Below are 23,161 nucleotides of genomic sequence, written 5' to 3' on the forward strand. Positions count from 1 at the left end.
CTGAAAAAGAAAGCTTGCCAGCAATGGAGATGCGAGTGTGACGGTTTCTCTGCAGCTTGTTTGAGGCTTCAATTTGGACTGGTCTTTTTCGTGCTCTTACTCCAAGAAAAGGATGGATTTTCCACTGAGCTGTACCTCAAATTGTGCTTGGTCCTGACAGCAATGGACACAAACTTTTTTTGTGCTGTCCATTGCTGACAGCAATGGACACAAACCTTTTAAAAGTACAACTTTATATTATTTCTCCAGGGAAGGTCTAGGGAATTGATACTTCTCTGTAGCGACTGCCTGGAAATTATTATTTTTATTACCATCTTCTCTGGGATTCTGGAGACCTTTTAATTCCCCTCTGTATCTTGCAGCAGGTCATAATTCATAGACACAGCATTGTGTGTTGTGTATTTGCTGACATAGTAATTTTTAAAGATAACTTGTTGATAAAGGCAGGAAAGATGCTAGAGAGGAAACACTCTTGCCCTATTTTCTGGTATTCATGCAGACATTGTAACGTAAGAGAACATTGCTCCTAAAATAAGGACTAAAGGAGAAAGCCCAAGGTTAATCGTGATACTGTCTCAGTTTCAATTCACTAAACCCTGCAGTGGAAAAAATATTAGTGCGGAGAACAATCAAAGGACTGAAGAACTTTGAAATTTGAAAACAAACAAAAAACCTACCAATAATGCCAGGTAGCTTGTACAGAAATGCATTTCTAAATTGACATAGTATGTGCATCTATATGGAATTAGGAGGGTAACTGCAATTAATTGGTTTATTTTAACGAATTTAATAAGAGCTGTACCCCAGCAGAGCCATTGGCGAATGGCAAGGCTAGGGCTATCTAGGAATATGTGAGATTTTAGTGTAGACAGTGTCCAAGGGAAGAGCTTGGAAGGTTACCTACCTATTGGAAAACTTCACTGATGCTAATGCAGTTGCATTGGTGATGGATTTGGCCCCCTTTCCCTCAATGCTTAAACAGGAGCACGTGGGTGGATAATGAACATTGGAAGAGACGCGAAGGTTCTTGATTCTGCAATTCAAAGACTTTTCATACAGAGTATGTGACACACATTCCTTGTGCATAGAATGAAATTCTGCTTAAGTAAAAGGTTACTCAGTCTGTCATTATATTCAAAATAACCCAGGCTTTGAGCCTGATTCATGAAGCAAGTGACAAATTGTTTTTCAATGGCAGTGCTGAAAATATCCTAGTATTATGCTGTAATAGACCCACCAAATTGCAAAAGGATGCAGCCATTTTAGGTAAAAATAGCATAATTTCTGATCGTGAAATGAGAGACATAAAGATTAATTATCTGTTCTGAGCCATTCATAAATGATTAGTGCAGCAATTATGGGCTTCCATAATAGAGCCCTCCTAGAGCAGTGCCATATTTCCTGCATTGCCAGGGAGACTGCTCAGATTTATTGTTATTGATAAAAGTAAATTCAAAGTCCAGCTAAAAATCTGACAAAGGGAAAAATACAGAGACAAGAGATAGTAAAAGGATTTCCAAGGGTTAATAGAGGAGCAGTAAGAGCAGGTAGTGTTCCCTGCCAGTCCTGTCCTGTCCCACAGCAGTCACAAGTCTTGGGTGGGTGAACTTTGCAGATCATCTCATGACAAGTGTAGTGCCACCTTACACCTTATTACTTATTCCCATAATAAAGATTTGGTGTGATTGGGGTTTCTCTTGTCAGTTGGTTATATGCTGGCATTATAGATTTTAATTGCAAGTTTTTAGCCTGCTATTATAGCTATCAGAAAACTACATAGTATCTGCTTTGGTTTTGAACATTGTTTTAAAAAAATCCATATTTTACCATTTGATGTAAATCTGAGACTAGTTTCCCCACAGATATATCAAATATGTAGAAGCTCTTCAACCACAACTAGCCCAGTTTGAGCCTTTCGTACTTTTATATTCCTAGACAATCATTTTGTTGACGTGAAAATGACTTTTTCTGCTTTGTTGGATGTTTTCTGTGTACGCATGAGAGTTCTCAAACACTGCATTTGCTCACTGACCAAAAAATAGCATTCAATACCAAATTATACAGTGGGAATGTTTTTGGCATATACCAGTTTGCATTTCAAGCAGTTTCTCTGAAAGGCTACATGCATTTTCCACGCTTATCAGGGAATGGGCACGTAAACTGAAAAGGAGAAGACAAATATATTCCAGTAAGACACATGGTCTTTAAACTTTACCAGTATTGACTAGTTAATACCCACTGTTTACATCCTGAAAAATTTCCTATTTAGTTTATAAACTTCTCAGAATAAGAACCTTAAGAGCTCTGCATTAATAATACCAAAAATAGGGATTAAGAAAAAGACAGCTCTTGCTTAAATATCTTGTTTGTCTGCTATCTAAATCCCTGCATTGCTGAACATATTTAGTTGCCTACATAGAAGTTAGGCTGGAGTGCCTGTGGCTGAGATCTACATGAACACTGAAGATGAGATTAAATCAGATATTGAGCCAGACATGCTGATAAAGGCTGCTCTGTTCACGATGGAAACTGCTGAGCTGCAATAAGTTATGAAAGCTACAAATTCATACACTGTGAGTTACCAGAAAAAATACGTTAGTGAATATGCCTTCACCATAATAGGTTCCATTTTGACATCCTCCTTTGGAGAAGAGATTGAAGTTGGTTTTTTTGGTTTGTTTGTTTTGGGGGGTTGGTTTGCTTTAAATACGATACCTGGTTCACACATGGATTCTCCAGTTGATGTTGGGTTTTGTTTAAACTGCAGCACTGTGTAGGGTCCTCATAGCTTCAAGGACTTGCTCACGTGGAACTGATTGGAGGAACATTGCTGATACAAACACATTGCTGTACTTATCTTCTCATGGTGTGGGTACTGTAATCAACTGAAGACCACAAACTCTAAGCAGAGGATAAAAGAGAGAGCTGTAACTGCAGCACTGATGCTTACCTGGGTCAGAATGGTGGTCCTGCTTTTGTAATGTCATCTGAGTAATTGTCAACGTGAGCAGATTTTTCTTGCTATGAAGACTTATAGATGATTCACTGTAAGTCTCAGATTTCAGGTATTAAGTTGAAGCCACCTGAACGAGTTGTAAGGTAAGTGTTAGAGTTTCCAGCACTGAGGATGCATTAGAGAGAGTGTTTATTTAGCAAGTCATTCCAACAGAACGAAGCATTTTGCAGTTGTCTTAAGGGCTCTTATTTTTATTTGACCAGTCACTTCCCCATCATACTTCAAAGAAAGAGAGTGCATGCTAAATGCAATAACTGATCTTTTTTTTTCTTTTTTTTTTTTTTTTTTCTATCTGATCTCTCCCTAGGTAAAAGCGATCCTTTTTGTGTATTAGAGCTGGGAAACGACAGTCTTCAAACACACACTGTTTACAAGAACCTCAATCCAGAGTGGAACAAAGTTTTCACATTGTAAGTGGATTGCTTTTGAAATCAAGCTGCAACACCAAACAGCAGCTTAACTGTAACAGATGACAATTTTGGAAAAATACAAAGGTCAAGTTTAAGATCTGTCATTTTTTTCATAGTCAGAGAGGATGTTGGAGAAATATCAACTATAACTCAATTAAAGCCTTTTCCCTTTTACTGGTTCTTGCATGGAGTTTATTAATAGAAGTCATTAAAAGAAAAATTACTGTGATATTTATAGGAAGAATCATGACGAGACATAATGGAGTCATAGCTGGATCCAAGAGATAATATCACAGAAAGTAGAGACCAGATACTCATGCCTACATTTTCCATAATTTAAAACAAAATAGGTTTCATTGAACCATGGTAGAATCCTTGTTTAATTTGTAAGTAAGCAGAAAATTAGAGCTCATGTTGTTCCTGGTATATCTTCTGAATTTAAACTAGTCAAACATGGCTTACCTCAAATTAGAAGCTTAAATTTTTGTGTAAATAAAAATATTCCTTTTTTGGTGATGTTATTAATAACAAAAGTGATAATTTAGGTATTAGCAGCACAGTTTTTTAATCTTGTTTTGGGCTGATAAATTTTTTTGTGAATAACTGATATGAGTGTCTCCAAGACTGTAGTAGTCTGTGGCAAGGAAGGCAACTGTGAGGGCTGGCAACAGAGCATTGATGACATTTACATCTGTCCATCAGAAGAACAGTTTGAGAATGATGGACTTCTTTGCAAAAGTAACATTCATAAATACCGGGCTGGATGCAAACACAATGAAAAGTATCTGATCTCTTTGGTAGAAGTACCTTGCTGGATTTCTGTTTAATTAATCTATGCAGCTGAACACATGGCTTTTGGAGTCCTTTCTCTTACTTTGTTCTCAAAAAGCTTCTGTTCATCACTGTTTATTCTGGATTGTGCCAGCAGATGAGTCTTGTCAGATGTTCAGCCAACAAAATAAATCTCATAAGAATCCAAAATTATTTTATTTAAAAAGAAAGTTTGTGTCTTTACTTCCTGTGGGTCTCAGAAATGTCAGCTATGGACTATCTCAAATTTTGTTATTGCTGTTGCATGGCTAATCCAAGCACTAGATTTCTTTTCCAAAAGGAAAACAGGAGATAACAAATGCAACTCATAAGTCATCTCCAGTTATCCATGCTTTTTCAGGCACATAGATACAACTTTTCTCAAATGAGACTGATTTTTAATGATCTGATAAATACTTAAGACTGAGTGCCAGCTGCCACATCAGCAAAGCATTTGCAATGAATGGAACAAAAATATTGTACCATTGACCTTTAATTAGGGTTGTTAGGTTTTGGTTTTTTTTAAAGTAGTTGGTTTTATTAGTACCTTAAAAGGGAGATAATTGTTCAGTAACTGTTAAAGTCAAATGAAGTTACATAACTTTTGTTTCCTGGATTATTTCTTTGATATCCTGAAGCCTGTTTTTTAATTCAGCCCTTAAGACCTCTCCCAGTTGCCATCTTTCTCTGTTGGAGAGCTGAGTTTTACACTGTTAACATCAACATCAATGCAGCAAAAATGTCACCATCTGGTGGTTACTTTCTTCACCTAGGTATGGGACTGAAACATGAGGGGAAGGCTTGGGGAATACCCATCATTTGATTCATTTTTGGGGGGAATTTAATTAAATGCTAGTTTTATACTCCAAGGTAATACAAACTTAATTAGTAAAACAGTATTCTCAGATCTTTTTGGAGGAGACTGTGTGCATGTGTATTGAATATTTTTTTTTTATGTGTCTGCACTTTTCATTCCAGCCCTATTAAAGATATTCATGATGTTCTGGAAGTGACAGTGTTTGATGAAGATGGAGATAAACCCCCTGATTTTCTTGGAAAAGTTGCCATCCCTTTACTGTCTGTAAGTTACCTTTGCCATGTATATCATTCAAACGTTGATGGCTTCGCTGGGAACAAGTTGCATTTCTTTTCCCCATAGCACAAAGCAACACAGATTTAGATAAACAGGTTTTGTGATCTATATATGCCTTAGTTGGCAGTGTTAATAGTCCTCCTTAGTGTAACGAGCATTACCGACCCATTTGAGAATGAATTCGGTTGATTGGGAAGAAAATTGCAGAAGTGTCTGTACTTCATCAGTACTGTATGCCACGTAGGTCTGAAAACATAATTGAGTTGTTCTGTATGTTTCCACATCATCTTCTGAAGGTAACATTTTAAGCATGTCTTTGTTCTGTCTTGCTTCTTTTTACTCCAAGGAAGTAATTGCACATCACAGTAGGATTGACTAGAGATAGCTGTTGTTATTGGCACAGCTGAATAAAATTACCTAAAAGGGGTGTTTTCTACTCTGTAATGCTTTTAAAGACTGGTGGCTTTTGTTCTGTAAACAAATATGTGAAGAGTGAGCTCTACTATGGGAGTGTAAAATCAAAACTGGAAACAAAGCAAGCTCAGTGGAAAGTGGTTGCTCTGGAGACTAAGGAGAGTTGAAGCTTTTTCAGAAATGGCCAAAAAAGGCCAAGATAAAGAGAGGGCAACATGAAAGGGTCATTAAAAGGTATTAAAAGAGAAATGAGGGGAAAGCAGCTTTGAGTTTGGTAAGACTGATTTAATTTTGGAACAAGGCTGGTGGTAATAAAGTGTGTAAACCAGATCAAGAGGATGTAAACAGCTCCATGTGTATATGCAGTATCACAGGAGATTCTGGTAATTTTTGCAGTAAAGTTTGAGGAAAAACTTTCTAGGCTGTGACTTTTAGTAAATCAATTAGTAGATGAGGCTTGAAACATCATGGGACTCTTGTGGTCGTATCAGTCAAGTTGTGTAAACACATTTAACTGTAGGCATGGGAGTTTCCTTGAGTTTTGAGGCACCCATGTTCTGCAGTAGGTTCCTTATGCAGAGGAGAAGGTGTGTCGGGTATTTATGCAGTGAGTACTGAGCCGAGCCCTGTGCAAACATTCATGCTTGTGATATATAGCATTATTCAATCAATACATGCAGTAGTGAGATGCTTTCTGTAATGCACAGTGTGAGGCTGTGGGTAATAGCACTCTTGAATAGGCAGATGGTGAATCCTGATTGAAATTATGTAGTACAAAATTGCAGTATTGTTTTGAAACATCCCTGTGAAAGCATATTTACCTCTGTAGAAAGGCTGGCACACATCTTGCATGGTTAAGGTAGGAGTTTGTCTTTGAGTTTTAAAGGTGGGCTGCTGCAGGAAAGGCAGTATTGCAATAACAGGTTAGTGGAGCTCTGTCCTAGCAGAGTCTGGAGAAATGGGAGGTTTCTAGAGGGAAAGCGAAGGTCCCATCTAATCAAAGTGGGCCATCTAAACCCCACAGAGTCAGCATAATTTAGGTAGAAGACAAATCATAGATCAGAGAAGGGAACTGCAAATATTTGATGTTTCCAAATAAATAATGAACTGCCCAGAAAACTCTTGAACTGGCTTAGAGGATATGATCCCAACCTAAGGAATGCTTTATAGTGGTAAAGAAACAGGCCACTCTGCTCCAAATTGTTATTACTTTGTCTAAATAAGTGTATTTCTTGTGTACGTGCATTTAAACCAATGTGGCTTCTGAAGCTCTTCATGGAAGTGTTTTCATCCACAGTGTGCTCTTTCAAAGTTATACTGGAGTCCAGAACAGAGGAACTCCTGCAATTTGGAGATATAAAGAGCCTAAGCTATAGGAGCTGGAGAGTAAATACTGAGCTTTTGGTGCCCCACAGACTGTGGTGTGCTTTACAGTCCTCTTCTCTCTGTGGCTTGGACTGCAGGTTCTTTTTGAAGCTGGGGATATTTTAGATTGTTTGTCTATTTTAGTGCTTAAGTTGTCAATATCTCCAGTTTTAGAACAATATTAGAGTCAGTTGGGCATGGAGGATGATTTGATGTTTACAGGGAGGAAAAAAACCTCTTAACATCTTTTATTCCATTTTTGATCACTCTGTTAATTTTTCCCCAAGTCCTCGTATCTCTGATGTTACTGGAAGAGAGTGGCTGGAGCAGCTGCTCTCCTGCAGATCCAGTGCTTGCCAAATGGTCTGCATGATCGGCAGCAGGCTGTGTGGGCTCACAGTGAGAAGATGTTAGATTTGGATTTTCTGTTGATTTTATAGGCATTTGTCAAGTATCCCTTAGGAAGTATGTAACAAGGCAGAGGAGAGGGAGTGCATGTGTGTGGTAATGTCCAAACTATTCAGCGTAGGTTTTTTGTCCAAGGTTTGAGACAAAAAAAATAAAATAAAAATTGTTTATGCTTTCACTTGCCAACTGATCTTCTTCCTTCCCGTCCAAACTCCTCTGCCTCCTATTTCAGTTAAATCTAGTGTAAATATATTTGTCTCTGCTACTGATTAAAAAACATTTTGCACCTATTAACTTAGTCTGCTCAGTTGGGGAACTGCAATTTTCTAAGCTCTTTTTCTTGAAGCGGGAATTTCGATGTACGTTGTCACTTTGAATATAATTTTGAATGTATCCTTTGAACCATTTAGATAAATATGCTGAAAGAGAACAATAGTCAAAGACTCGAGGAAGCCTCACAAATCATATAGGTTTAATTTCCCTAGGTAATCAGGCCTAATATTTGCCTTGCATTAAATTCTCTTTTGAAAATAGAAGTGCATTTGCCAATTTTTTTTCTGTTAAAAATGCACAAGTTTGACTTGTGAGCTGTCAGCACATGAAATAAGTTTACTTCAGGAATTGTTCATGGATGACTAGATTCTTTTCTTAAGGAAAAAATGCCTTGAATAAAGTATATGTTGGAGGGATATGAAATGTTTAATTGATTTGACAATGAGTTTTAGTTTAAATGTGTTCAGGAGGCTCACACTGGCATTTTGCAAACACACATACACCTTCATCATCACATTAACATACAAATAACCTCGCTGCACAAAACAATCAGAGATGTTGAAATTACTGATGCTTTACGTTCATCCTTGACTGTGATCTAGGCAGGTACCAAATAAGAAACAGAAAAAATTGGGCACTATGAGAAGAGTTTTAAAGTGTTAGATGACAAATAAAGCTGAAAACTTCATGTTCTTTTGATAAGCATGATGAAGCAACACTGGATGCGTACACAACTTGCTTTCTTTTCATACAACTCTATTAATAATGTGCTATAGAGACACTGATTTTGAAAGCGTTATACTGAATTTGGAATTTCCTCTATTTGTAGGTAGGTGGGGGACAGAGGGAGAGAAGTGGTTATTTGCTTGCATTTTGTCTTTAGCTTTTCCATGTTAATCAACCTATTGTTTGGTTTTTTTTTTTTCTCCCTGCTTTTCTTTACATAAAACTACTGTCCTCAAAAGCACATATGGGAGACCTCATCTCAGGTGCAGTTCTGGTCAGCCACATTCACAGAAGAGGAATTTAAACTGGAAATGACACAGTTTAGTGCTACCAGGATATTCAGCAAAATGGATTGCTGTCTTGCCAGAGGTGACCTATAGAGTCTGACTGCCTAACTACTGGGCTGAGAAGGATATCGCTTTCTCAGAGCCTGGAAAATGAAAAGGAAGACCATGTGCACCACGGGACAGAGCAGGCTTTTGTGTTAGAGAATTTCTCCATTCCTGGGGAATGGAGAAATAGGGCAAAATCTTCATTGCTTCAAGGAAGGAGTTTGATAGGTTTAGAAGTTTTGTAGGTTCTGGAAGACTTGACTTGAACTAATTATCAGAGAAGTCCTTTCCATCTCTGTGTTCCATTGTGGCCTAGATCTTAGTAAAAGCAACTGTGTTTCTCTTTGTGAGGGTCTATCTTTTTTGTTTTGCTTCAAGAGACTCCTATCTCCTAGAAGACTGCAAGTTATTAGAGACAAGAGAGTATATAGTGTGCTTCAATTAATTTGAAAGCAGAGTATATCAAATATCTTTGTGTAGAAAGACCTTTGATTGAATTTGCATCACAGAATAGAATCATTTTTATCTCCTGAATTATCAGCTCAGAGTAGACTTCAGCTGCACCCTTATTTTGGCAAACAGGAAGAGGTCTATGAAATGTATTCAAGTGCCAAGCAAGGTCGATAGCCAGTGGTACACTGAAAACAAGTAGTATTCCTTTCGCAAGCTTAATTACCTAAAATGTGTCCTGGCTTCAGAGAGCAGGCACCCGACGATTGCAATTACTTAGCACTTGACCATAAGTGCACAGTCTTTTCCAGGAGAAAGCTTCAGAGTTTGAGAAAAGTGAAAATGCTATATTTATGTGATAGAGGCAGCTGTGAAGTGGATAGTCTGTTCTGACTTTTATCCCTATCATGAACCAGAAATTTTGGAATTAGGAAAAAAACCCACCACATCACTTGCAGGAAAAAACAACAGTTTGTTCCTGAAATTAAATCCTCCCCCGACCATGAAATGGTATCGACAGGAATGTTTTTCTCAAGTACCACCTAGGATCCTTGTGCTCCCAGGGTTTCTAACTCCTCATCAGACTGTCTGGAAGCCCTGGTGTGGCTGCTTGTTTTCTTTCAGACCATCAGCTCCATATGTATTTGGTCTTTGGATATCCATTCTCTGCCAAGAACCCAAATTTCCATGCTAGTTTAGATCTCAACAGAAGGTTTTAAAAAGTGAAATGTTTGGGGCAGAGGGTTTTGGAATGAATGAATGGGCATTTTGTGCAAAATCTAATCAAAGTATATTGCAAGACTGGGGAGAAGCAAAAAAAACCCCCTCTCTTTATTCATTTCCAGGTGGATCAAATATATGACTTGCTTTCATCTTTTCCTGGGGAAATATGTCCTTTGATAAGAGTAGGTGTGTGTCTATTACAAGACAGCTTTATGTTATTCAGGGCAAATGGTATGACATTGTGCATCAGCAATGAGCTCAAGCAGGAATATCAGAGGTCCCACATGCTTTAGATGAATTACCCTTGGAGAGTAGCCATTACCCTTTCCACACGTCACGGGTGTTGATGTACAGAGGTTTAACCCAGTGTTCTTCTGTCAGGTCATCAATATATGACATTGAATCTGCATCAAAGCTGGATACAGAGTGAAGTTTTCTTAAAATCAATGTGGAAAAAAAAAAGCCACTAAACCATATTTCTTTGAGACAAGAGCAATGAAAAAACACCTTTTGCTGCGTAAGGGTCCTGTCTTCTCCGTGTTTTGTGTCATATCAATCTCAGCTTTCGCTATTTCATTAAAATTCCCAAGCGGTCAGAAGGTTGCTGCTTAATAGATTTAGCATTGGCTGGCTACATCAATACTGTGTTTAGTCACATTTGTTTTACTGGGACATCTGTGGGAAGAGTTTAGCAGATATAGTCATTCACTTGAAAGGAACCCAGTGCACTTTGGGCCTTGACTGTACGGTGGTCTCGTGTACCTGAATGCTTCCTTCAGTTAAAACGCTTCCAGGAATTGCCTCTCTAGGTCCAAATACTTAATGCATAAAGAATTTTAGCTTTTCTTCCAACTGATAATTTCCTTTACGTAGTCCTCTATGGAGAAGGAACTGTGAAAGAGCATATATGAATTGTTCTGTGAAAAACATTTTGTCTTTCTGAGTTGATTGAGAACAAGGGAAATGCTCCAAATGTCAGCAATTCCCATAGGAAGAAAATCCTGACTTTTTTCCAGAGATTTTCTGATGGTTGGTGGAATAGGCACTACTGTCCTCATATTAATCACATAGTTATGGGCAGTTTGGTGATTGAACCCCAGTATGTATTGCTGGTAAGAAGCTTTCAGAGAATGCAAGCATTAGTGTTCAGTGAGGATATAAAACATAATCAATAAAGGAATAATATTGATTATGTCTCTTTAAGGACCTCACCTGCAGATATTTTCACATTTAATTTGAATATTCTTTTCCTGCCCTTTTCCCATAAGTAGATGTAAACATTCATGGGAAGGATAACCTATTTCAGTCACAACTACCAGGAATATTTATTAAGTACAATCCGTGTGAGATCATCAGATATGTAGCAAAAGGTGTTTGGGTGATAGAAGAAATCTGACCTTTGTGACAATTAGGTTCATCGCAGGATCTCAGCCCTGGCTGCAACATTTGCTCACCTTTTTCCACAGCTGGAAGGGGGGTTGAAGCAGTCTTTGTGAACAGCAGAAACTAGGGAAAAGTATCCAGAGAGGGGAAAGAAATAGATGCAAAATGAAATTAATACGACTGGCTGTCTCTCGAGATTGAGGGAGACATTGAGCAGAATCTGAATGCTGGCCCAAAAACACCACACAATGAAAATGTAGAGTATTAAAAGCTATTTTCGATGTTTTCTTCTAGGTACAGTTGAGACATACCACTGATCTAATCTCCATACAGTCATGGGTGTTAGGACTACCCTACACCTTTTGCTGAACTGTTAGCATGTTGCCAAAAGTATAAGGGATATTTTTCTCTGACTTTTTTGCAGAGTTGTTTTCTTCTTCTTATCCCAGTGAAAATGCAATGGAGAAATGCCATTTCATAGCCAGTTGTTCTTCTCTCTTATACTTTTTTTTCCTCTGAAGAAGGTCAAAAGCTAGGATAGCTTTATGAATGTTTAGTCTTAGGCTGAGTTATAATTGCACATCTTTTACCAGGCAAGTCAAACACTTAGAATTAAAGATGCCAAATGAAGCTGACTGTAAAACTGTATTTGCATTGCATTACTTTCAGCCCTGTTCACTTTTAAAGTAGCAGCAACAACAACACCACCACCATTTTAAAAACTTCCCCGAGTAGCAAACAACCCCTATTTCCAAAGGCAGAGATGAAAGGTTTTTTTTTTTCCGATTCGAAAGTTACTGTGAGAACACACCTGCAGCCCCACCCAAAATGTTTGATTCAGCTCCAGCTCTTAAAATAAACAGCCTTTTTCCTAAAGTCAGAAGCATTTTTTGAGTACAGAATACCATGATATCAGACTCGGACCTTCTCAGTAGTGACAGCATTTCTTTTCCTTTTTTTATGAATTTAGCAGCATGTGACATTTTTTTTTCCTTGTTGGTTAATGCTCTTGAAAGATATAAGAAAGAAGTATATCCTCAGGAATATAAAGAGAACTTCCCATTAGTTGTTGCTCCTAGGGTAATAGGATGAAATGTTATGAGAAGTAAGTGTAACAAGTACATGGAAATTCAGCCCCCAAATTAATAACTATAGACAATCCAGATTTATGATACTGTGATATGGATTAGACACCTACATCTCTGCAGCCACACTGGGAGCAGCATACCTTTTGTGCAGTTGCAGGAGAGTCCACGAGTCAAAGCTCAGTCTAAACCTGCTGCTGGTGGCATCCCCTCATCCCAAAGGGAAAACAACCTCAAACCAAGTCCTTCTGGCCCTGTATCTCTACTGTCAGTAAATCAATTTTTCAGTTAATGTGGAAAGTTGAACAAAATCAGGAATTTTCAAATAAGTTTTGTTTTCATTCAGTAGTTTTTAAAATTATTGTTTGCCCTTGCTTGAGGGAGGTGGGGAATAAAATGTTGGAATAACAGAATCCTTTCTGATGGGCTTACAATACTGTATGTGGCAGTTGGCTTGAGGACCTTCTCTTGCCAGTCTGTTTGGCCGTAGAAGGGAGGCTAACCACTTCAGCAGCTCTTCTGTTTCAGGGCTGCAGGTTATCTGAGCCTGCTGGTCTGCAAAATTGCTTTTTGCCTGCCCCTTTCTTGGGAGCTGCAGCATCCTTTGCTGCCAACTCCAACCCTATGTATACTCTCTTGCAGTCAGGTGCTTTGTGATCAGTTTAGTGCAGTGCCTGTTATTGTTATTATTTATTGTTATTAATTAAATTCTACATATGCCTGCATAACTCCCAGCATCCTGTTAAGCAAAACTTTGGATGAGAACATAGTAAAAGCTGGAGATCGTGGTTGGATACCACTGAGGATGCAAAGTAGGTCCTTGTGAGAGCCGCCTTCTCTTTCAGCCTTTAGCTACAAATCCCATCTACCTTTTGATGCGCTGTTCAGTACAGAAAGGATGGAGCAACACTTGGAAGGAAAGTGACCTTTCTCTGGTCTTATGAAATCACTTGGTTCCCATTATGCCTTCCCCCCCCGCCCCCCTTTACTCATTTCTGCTATGGTTTATATGAGTACCTCTTCTAAATGCCAGAGCAGCAATAGCCGTTTTAAATATGGTTGCAATTTCATGCCCCCAAATTTCCTCTGTTATCTTTAATCTTTGATCATTACAGTCCCTGAATGTAGCTTTTTGGTAAGCTGCAGTTTTTTATGTTACTGCTGTTTAGAATTAACTGGTCTGCTTCCTAAAAAGCCAAATGTTTAATCAATACATATCCTACTGTGTATAATAAATACATTTCTGCCATCACTTTTTGAAGAGAGAATGCTTTTGATTTGAGCCAAATAGTTTACAAAATGGTCAGGGAGGTTTTTTTGGTTGGTTATTTTTTTTTTTTTTAATAGATGTTTAGTGCAATAGGGCCAACCGGTGGATTAGAACATAGAAATGGTATTGAAATACAGGGATGGGGTGGAGGGAGAAGTCTTTTACATGAATTAGTTAATTTTGAACATTTGTTACATTAGCATTCGCTCTACTTAAGCTGATTAATTTCTTTGGATTGCATTTGTTTCCTGGGTAATAGTTTGACAACCTTGCAATAAACTAAACATTAAGAAGTGGGTTTGTATACCGGAGTGTGCAATAGGTAGGTAAGTTGTTTGTGCCTCTTTTTCTGAACTTTGGAAGAAAAATCCTATTTTAAACCTGTAGTAACAGAGGCTGATTACTTCCCATCAACTCACTGGCTTCCAGGGCAGAATTTTCAGGCTGGTTATTGCGTGTGCTGCTCTACTATAAACTACAAGGTCTGTAAATTAAAGTTGGACCATAAGAGATTTAATCTGCAATTTTATAGGTCTCTAATCTAACGGTCATTTTGTATTTCAGGCTCCAAGTATATTATCAAGGTTTGAGGAGAGGGGTTTTTTGTGTGTGTGTGTGCTTGAAATTTATTTATTTATTGGTCTGTAGTGTCTTCCAATTCTATTGTGAATTACAGCTGGGAAAATATTGATGCTTTTTCTTCCCCCCCCAATAGATTAAAAATGGTAAACAAAGTTGTTACACGCTGAAGAATAAAGACTTGGAGCGTGCTTCAAAAGGAGTAATTTACTTGGAGCTGGATGTCCTATTTAATCCTGTAAGTTGAAATATTTTCTCTTTGCTTATCGCTGGTGTGAGAAATGTGTGAATCTGCAAGGACAGGCTGTAGGGTGATCCTGTAAAAGCCAAGAGTCAAGCAGGAAAAGTCCCGACCTGGTTGCATCTGGCAGTGGAGGGATGTTTCACGTCATGAATGAAGAAGTATTGGGGCATCATAGCTCTGTGATGGCTGATCCAGGTGGATGGGACCATGGAGAGGCATTTTTGGATTGACAAGTGACCACACACACCTTAGGAAGGAGGTGCCGATTACTGTGCGCCACTGTTTCATTTGCAACAGCCAAAAAAAGGGCTTAATGTTTAGATTATTATACATTACTTTTTAACACCTACTTTCTCCCCAAAAAGCTGACCCACGATGTTCTCTTTGCAGGGTGTTGACGGGAAAATTAATGAGGCATGTACGTGGTGCACTTAGTTTTTAAGTGACTGAGTCAGCCTCAATTGTTTATGCCCTACAGCTTTTTCCTGAGTTAAATCCTATTTATTAAGGCCATTGTGGGCTGCACCACAGCTCTGCTCTTGCTGAAGTGAGTCCAGCCTTGCCCAATTTAACTCATCCACATTTTTCCTAGCAGCTCCTCCTAGGTCACATAGAGGCTGAAAAGATTGCAAGATCCTGAAATGCCTAATCAACTGTGCTGGTAATAGAAAGTTGAAATAATGAACTTAAAACTCCATATCTTCAATTTTTATTTTGTTTTAGGTAAAAGCAAGTATTAGAACATTCAAGCCCCGAGAAAAACGCTTTACTGAGGAGAACCGCAAGTTTTCTAAAAAGGTGAAAATTGTGTCTGGCCTAAGCTCTCGCATCTGTTTTTGAAAGATTTGAATTGCTGTAGTATGGTTGCAAGGACAAAACCTATTTATGCATAAAATACCGAACAAGTGTAAATTCTGCCTCTTTCTGTAGATATTAAAAGGTTTGTTTGTGTTAACATGAAATTGCCTTCTGATCTAGTTCTGCTTTGTGCTTCAGAGTAGGGAGAATGATAGCTGTGGATGTTGCATAGTTCACAGCAGCTAAAGCTTAACAGGAGCCTTATTCCATATGGGAAGAAAGAAACCAGGTCTAAATTAGTCATTTAAAAAGTCTATAGGATTTTAGAACAATGGCTATCATCCTTTTTTTAAATAAAGGTGCTCTATAGTGAGGCTAAATTTCCCTATTTATTTCTATGGACTAATCCAAAACACATAGAGAAGAGATTAAGTGTTTTAATTACATTTTTCTGGCCCTTTTCCTGAGACATTGCTATATTTTGAGAATTGAAGGGGAATAAAGGTAGGTTTGTGTTACTGTTTTATTTAGTTTTGGCATCAAAACATGGGGGTTGTTTTTGGTTTGTTTTGTTTTTTAAGGGATGAGGAAAATCTGGAAGGTTTGGGTGTAATCACAAAGCAGACAGGAGCTGGAGTGTGTCTCTGCAATTGAGGCTTTATGTGTAATATGTGCCCTGGCATGCATTTGTAGCTTAAATTATCCCTGTTTCTGAAGCAATAGTAGGATATTGGAGCGTCTGATTAAACTCCTCTTCTCCTCCCCTCCTCCCACTCAATATTTATCAGATCTTATCAAGAAATGTTGATCGCGTGAAAAAAATCACCATGGCAATATGGAATACAATACAATTCCTTCGGAGCTGCTTTCTCTGGGAGTCCACGGTAAAGAGCGTGATAGCATTTGTGGTAAGTGGATTTCTTCTTTTATTGCATGAGGTGAAGCGATAAAGATCTCGAGTGTTACCATGCCTTCCTCTCCACCATCGTAAAGCCCTTTATCGTTTGCTGTTATTGGTATTTTGTAGCTTCATGGCTGCAGGGCTGTGGATTTCAAGGCAGCTTGGGCCACATTGGGCCTGGTGGGGATGGAAATTAGATCTTCAGGAACAGCGTTTCTTTGCTTGGTGCAGAGGTGTTCACCAGCCTGCACCAAGCACTGAGGATGCCTATGTCCGTGGTGGGTGATGCCACCACGTAAAAGGCTGTGACTGCATGGTGACTCTGTGGGGTTTTTTTGTGTTTTTTGTTTGTTTGTTTGTTTGTTTTGGTTTTTAAAAACAAAACAAAACAAAAACAAACATGGCAACTGAGTGGTAGGAAAGGAAGAAGGTGGTGGCCAAGAAGGTGATGCAGGGAGATGTCTTTGATTTGGGTGATGCAGTGAGCTTATGGGTCTTGTCCCATTTCCATGGCAATGAGGTGACACTTCACTGGAGGTTATCCATGCCTGCTATGGCCATGTCCCGGTGGCACATGAGTAGCTCTGTTGACATCGCCTGTTGCAAACATGTTCTTTTGATGGTAATAATATGTTGCTTTAAAAAAAAAAAAAAAAAAAAAGGTTGGTCAGTGAGTTCTGCTGTGCTCTGCAAACAGAAAGCCAAGTTCTCCACCTGCCTATCCCACTTTTCAGCTCTCTCCTTTTTCCTCTTGGTAGTAAACACCCCATTTACAGTTTTCTCATAATCCACTCAAGAAGCACAAAAAGGTTTTGCCTGCTTTTTATTCTGCGGTGCGACATTTTCTTCATGCTTGAAATGTTTGGCATGCCATTAAAGGTTGCAAAATTGTTTTGTGTTGGTCCAGCATGCAGAAAGAAAGTTTGAGTTGAACGTTCATGAAGCAATATAACAGCCACATCTCCAAGATTTTCTTCCCTTTTTACCGTCTGTGGATTATAAGTCACTTAAAGGTTCTTCTGAGGAAAACACTTCTGTGTATTTGCTACAGATGACTAAAGTGGACCATCCCTGACCACTTGGTTATGCACACTGGGTCTGGAAAGGGAGGGACATACATAAAATCCCAGTGCTGTTGTCCTACCATCACTGTACAGCAAAAGTCTAAGCATGTATTTAAGAGACTTACTCGTAAAAGATTTTGCACCAAAATATTTGTGAATTTACAGCTGTGAAGTTCAGTTTTCTAGACTTAGGAAAAGTTTGGAAGTAGTGGAGAGGCAGAAAAATAAGAAGGTGGGAAAGTGGGTCTACAGAAAAAGGAACTGATTCTTAGTGAAAAGGAGGATGAGCAGGTTACGAGTTATAGAATACCATAATACTCCTGGTTTCCTGAAGGAAAGTGGGTAATGGGAAAGGAATAAAAATACATGATTCTAAGAATAAATACTGCAGGTTTCTTCTACAAACCAAAATCTATCTGATTTTTTTCCGCATGAAAATAATTCAGCTCTGGCACTGAAAATGAAGTGCTAATTATATATCTCTCACTCTCTCACTATTTCCAGCGTGTGTGTTCATAGTATTGAAGATAGGCACACAGTGTGGTAGGTGCAGCATCCGTCCCTGCCCCAGTCTGTATGTAAAATCCACTCTTAACAGATTAAGTAAAAGATGTACCAAATATCACATTTTAAAAAATTATCATTTCCCAGCAAGCAACATCTATATACCTTCAGTACCTGGCTTTGGATTGTTTTAGTTTGCACCAAATTTGTCCTTGTTAATGACCAACTTGTGGCTGACACTGAACACCAGAGGTGAGGAAGATGCACAAAGTTTCTCACCCATTTTTCAGCTGGGTTCATGGTAGCTTCAGTGGCAGCCAGACTCTACACATTCCACTTACCTTCACTGTGATAATCCCAGAGATTGGATGGTCCTTAGGACCCCTCTCCCTGATGTATTGCCCTTGGTTTCCCTCTATGGGTATCCCATGTTCCTTCCTCCAAGGAGGAATAATGGGAGGGAGGAGAAAGATAAGCAGACCGTATTACCATGTGAACCTTGTTTTCTTAAGCAATCAGACAAAAACCACTGCCAGAGAGAAAATATTTGTGAGATCATCAGATCATGGCAGCAGGCAAGGATGTGGTACCTTACACCTTCCTGGGTTAGTCTTCATTACTGCACACCTCCCTCCCCATTAGTGCTGAGAGCTCTCCTGTGTGACAAGGACATTAGCTGCTACTTCTGGGTGCACAAGACAAGAAGGAACAGATAAAGAGGGAGGAAGCAGAGGACAGCACAGGCAGGACATAAGTGAATGAGAAAAATGCTATCACTATGTTTTCTCATTTATAAGATACATCATCCCAAGCTAAATTTATTAGTTTGTAATAGTGAGAGGAGAGAATCCAAGAACATGTGAGTAGATCAGGTTTCTTTGTGCTGTAAAAATGAAATAATATTTTTCATCAGCATTCTGTGATTTTTAATCTGATGATTTTTAGTCTGAGTTGATTGTATAGGCACAGAGAGCACTGATCAGGCCTGCTAAGGCACAAGTAAAATCAGAAGTTTTTCAAGCTTAAAGGTTTTGGAAAGAGACTTGAAAGGGAGCTGAGGTAAAAAGCAAAATTTTGCATTTGGTGATATTTGTCTTGTGCACAAAGGGTTTGATGCAAATTGTGTTACACAAATTCTAGAAAAAAAAAATCCTGGGTTGGAGGAAAGAGGCACAGGTAGGTTTTCTGGATTCTTTATAGTGTACATTTCACTGTTGGTCTGGTGTGAAATAGAATGTGAAAATGGACACACATGTTTGTGTGTGCCTGGGAACATCAGGAATATTCTCACATGTGGAAAATGTTGCCTGTAGTTAATAGTGTACCTGTACCAGGAGAGATCTTAAAAGACTTTGTCTGTTCTTCTCCATCAATTCAGGATTTGGGGGGATTTGGTTTTGGGTTGTTCTTTTGTTTGTTTTTTTGTTTGTTTTTTCTTTTTAAGACCGAAAAGCTCTTCAGGCATTTTACTGTTTATTTAATTTTGCTGTAGTTATCTCTGTATTCAACCCAGTATGTTGTGTTTTGACTGAAAAATGCCTCTCAAAAAGGGCTATATTTTGAAGACACCCTCAGACGTACTCTAGTATGTCCCTGTATAGTTCTTCTCATGTACCCGACACTCTTCATGTCCTACCCTGGACAATTTGTTCCCAGTTTCCAGGGTGACTGTTGTGTTTTTAACCTGGTCCTCATCACTCCTTCCTCTTGTCATACCTTTCTCCATTGAGACATCACTTCCATGTTGCGTTACTGGTGTCCAAAAAGCTGGAGTGAAATGTGCCTCGGGGAATGTCTGCTCACAGATCATCTTGTATTTCTGTGTGATTAAAAGCTGTTTGTTTTTCCCCACTCACACATATGAAAACTCGTGTTCTTACATTTCTGGTGCACTTTCAAAACAAATTCCTGGTCCTTCCTTCCTTCCACATCCAAACACTCCCTGCCTGCTCTGCTCCCCTTTCTTCCCTGGTCGTGGAAGTTAAGTCTATAGTAACTGAATCATTCTTACTGTACAATATGTATTTTAAAAATATTTTAAAAGTTAATTTTAGTCACAGAATTATTTTCCTGAGGAATTAATGCATCATTGCACATTGTGCTTGTGATTTTATACAACATAATTACACCTTCTATTGACAGTTTTCTCTGCAGTAATGGTAATTATGTCATTTAATGAAATTACAGTAATTGCATTAAAAAAAAATATAATCTGGTGCAAATTAAAAGGATCTATTGACTGGAATTTTTACTATCATATATTTTTTTTTAAAGTTTGCATGATAGTTGCAAGAGACATTGACAGGATCAGGCAAACGATGGGAAACCAGCCACCATCGCACCTCTGCTGTGACTGGCAGCGCTCGCTGCTGATTTGCTTCAGGGTCCCTGCACACTCACCCATGCCAACATACTTCATTTTTACTGGCAGCATGTCCCACTATATCAGGTTTAGGCTTCTTGCTAATCAAAGTTGCTGCCAGGATGGGTACAGGTGGGAGCTATTTTTCAGGCTCAGCCTGAGCTGGCAGCCTGGGCCAGCCAGAGAACGAATGCATCACGCATAAACAGTATTTATTTATTTTGCAGTGACATTGCAGTGTGTCTGATAATTATTTTATGATGGGTTTGTAGTGGGAGGAAAGGAAGGAATGTGTGGTGATGCAACGTAAGGTGTTTGAAATGCGGAGTTTCTGGTTAAAGTGACTGCAGCTATTTAATGGTGGGCAGCTGGGGGAATGACAGGCGTGGGATCATTTTGGAGCAATTTGGGCTTCCCAAAAAGCCAGCTGATGCAAGAGTAGGGAAGCCATGGAGGTTGTGGATACCCAGCAGAGCTTCTGGGGGTTGTGGATGCAGCAGGAAACCCAAAGTTAAGCATTTGAGCTCCTTGCTGCAGAGGGGAGATTTTGGCACCCTTCTCCATTAAGATCTCCAAAGCTTTTTAAATCCAGAGAGAGCTGGGCTGGAGGCTGCCCCATGTTTTGGCACTGGCCTCTTGGGCTGCGGGAACTGGAAGCCTGAGGAGTCACAGGACAAGCTGAGTGAGGCTGCACGATATGCATTACTGTGCCAATTTGCTTCAGTCTAATCTGGGATAGCAGCAGAGAGACAGTTTAGACTGTGCAGCCCATGAACTTTTGGGCATCTCTGCTGAGTATGCCGTTTAACATGCTGCCAATTAAGCTTGCAATATAGGAGCTGGATCTGAGCCCAGTTAAACTCATCTCATAGAGGAGACACCAACCATCTTGTTAGATATGACCAATATTTAATCCCTGTTGAGCTGGGCTCTATTTATACTGATGACCTCCAGGCAAAAGGATATTAGCTTGTTGACAGTGTCCTCTAAAATTGCTAATTGCATAGCAGTAAGAGGGAAATGTTCTTTTCCCTCAGGAAAGGTGTTTGTTAACTCCAAATCTAAGCCTTCTGGAGTTTACTTGGGGTAAAGTCTTTCATTCTGCATGTGGACAAGTGCCTCCTGCATGTTACGGTTAGATTTTCCCAAGCAAAACACAAAATGTTCCAGTCCTGTTTGTACTAAGCATAATTCAACTCTAGACATGACAACAATATTCAAGTAAAACATCCAATTTAAGTCATGCATTGTTTTGTAGCACAAAATGATTTTTTTTTCCTCCCCCTTGGTGGGAGGGGAGTTATTGATCAATAAAGGGAATTTAGGGGACAAAAGTTTAACAGGGAACATGAGGAATCTATGGAGAAGAGAGACCAGTAATAGCTATGAAATTCAAACAACTTAGGATAGAAACCGAGTCAACAAGCATCTCTTCAACCACTGGCCAACCAAGCAGACGCTAGAGGATCATTTTCACTGAGACTTTACTCGTGATTTACCAGTTAATGGTAATAATTAACTTTTCTGGAGGATGAGGAAGGAAGTTGTGCTTTCATATGAGCTTCCCTAAAATCTTTCTTATTTTCCCCATGAAGTGTCCACAGATTTTGAACAAGCAGTTTCCTGATACAAAGCACAAACCACCCTGCCATGACTACATGTGTAACTGATGAAAAGGGTATAGTCTTTTTTCCCCTCCCTTTTTTTTTTTTTTTTCATCCTCACAGCTGAAGACGAAATATAAATCATTGTTCCCAAACTATTTGGGAACAGCATTAAAGTAATGGTAGATTAAAATGTCTCCACATTAAAAAGCTAAATAATATGAATAGATGTAATCCTAAAGAGAGAAGAATGAGTATTCTTCAAACGCTGAATAGGGAACTTGGAAAAAGAAAAAGCTTGGAAAAAAAGAAGGGAAAAAAAAGTATTAATGCAAAAGAGATGGTCTTCCGCTTTACTGTAGAGCTTTTGCTGAGGGCTTTTTCAGTCCATTTGCAGCTTGTGTTTTGCTAGTTTTAAAGAAGCAGTCGGCAAAGGAACGAGTGCAGTTCTTATGTAAATAGGGGAGCTGTAAAATAAGACTCTGGTACAAAAATTTGTTCAGATTTAAAGCTAGAAGTAGTGCTGGAGGAGCAGCGAAAGGCAGCGATTCAGGAATTTGACCTAGTAAGTAATTCTTCAGATCCCCTAACATTTCCTCCCCTCTTTCCAAAACTGTAAATCCCTGGCAATGGCACATCTTTTAAAATTATTCTCTCGACCTCCAATGAAAAGGCTGGATGAGAGGTATGTTTTTATTTCAAGCTGTTATATCCCAGTAAAAGCATTTTCTTAATGACGGAGGAAACCTTTACATCCCGCTTCTTCCACGCTGCTCATGGCAGTGCCTGTGAAAATTCACCATTTCTGCACACAAAGCCGTTAGGAGCATGTTACCTGACACATGCAAGTGACTGTTCGGATGAGAAACAGGCTCCTCTAGACAATTAAAGGAGGTGGTTTTACCCTTCTCCCAGCAATTTTTACATTTCCAGTATTATTCTTCTGTGGTTGAAGGGAATATGATTTAAGCTTGAGAACTCGGGCTTTGCTTTGCTGCAGCAGTTAAAATTCCTGGAATAGCAACAGTGATATTGATGATGCTGAGAGACACACAGCAAAGTAAACACATGTTATTTCCAGCTCTTTAAAAAATGCAAGAACAAACAAGGACAAGGTTAATAAGGAAATAACCACTTAGAAGCTTGACAACACGATAAACAAGATTTTAAAAAGCAAAGTTTAAAGCTTCGGAGTTGGGGTGAGCTGGAGCTGGGCAGAGACCAGTACAAATATCCTTTTTTAACTTTAAAAAGGATAGATGGTCTTCTGTTGCCAGCTCAGGGGTTTAGGGGATTTGCTTTTTACCAGTGATTTTTTCCAAAATAAAAATAAAACCATATTTTGCA

The 23,161-nt window shown here is 38.9% G+C and overlaps 1 protein-coding gene across 2 annotated transcripts in view; it reads left to right on the forward strand.

Annotated features, from left to right (window-relative positions):
• MCTP2 (multiple C2 and transmembrane domain containing 2) overlaps positions 1–23,161 on the forward strand; it is a 102,559-nt gene that overhangs the window by 41,993 nt on the left and 37,405 nt on the right. For both annotated transcript variants that reach the window (XM_010170170.2, XM_010170171.1), the window contains exons 12-16: positions 3,324–3,426; positions 5,215–5,317; positions 14,474–14,575; positions 15,305–15,379; positions 16,168–16,287. In XM_010170170.2, the coding sequence (XP_010168472.1) occupies positions 3,324–3,426; positions 5,215–5,317; positions 14,474–14,575; positions 15,305–15,379; positions 16,168–16,287 (503 nt within the window). The remainder of the gene's footprint in view (positions 1–3,323; positions 3,427–5,214; positions 5,318–14,473; positions 14,576–15,304; positions 15,380–16,167; positions 16,288–23,161) is intronic.

The sequence above is a fragment of the Antrostomus carolinensis genome, unplaced genomic scaffold (assembly GCF_000700745.2).
Source record: "Antrostomus carolinensis isolate BGI_N321 unplaced genomic scaffold, ASM70074v2 scaffold796, whole genome shotgun sequence".
In the NCBI taxonomy this organism is placed as follows: Eukaryota; Metazoa; Chordata; class Aves; order Caprimulgiformes; family Caprimulgidae; genus Antrostomus; species Antrostomus carolinensis.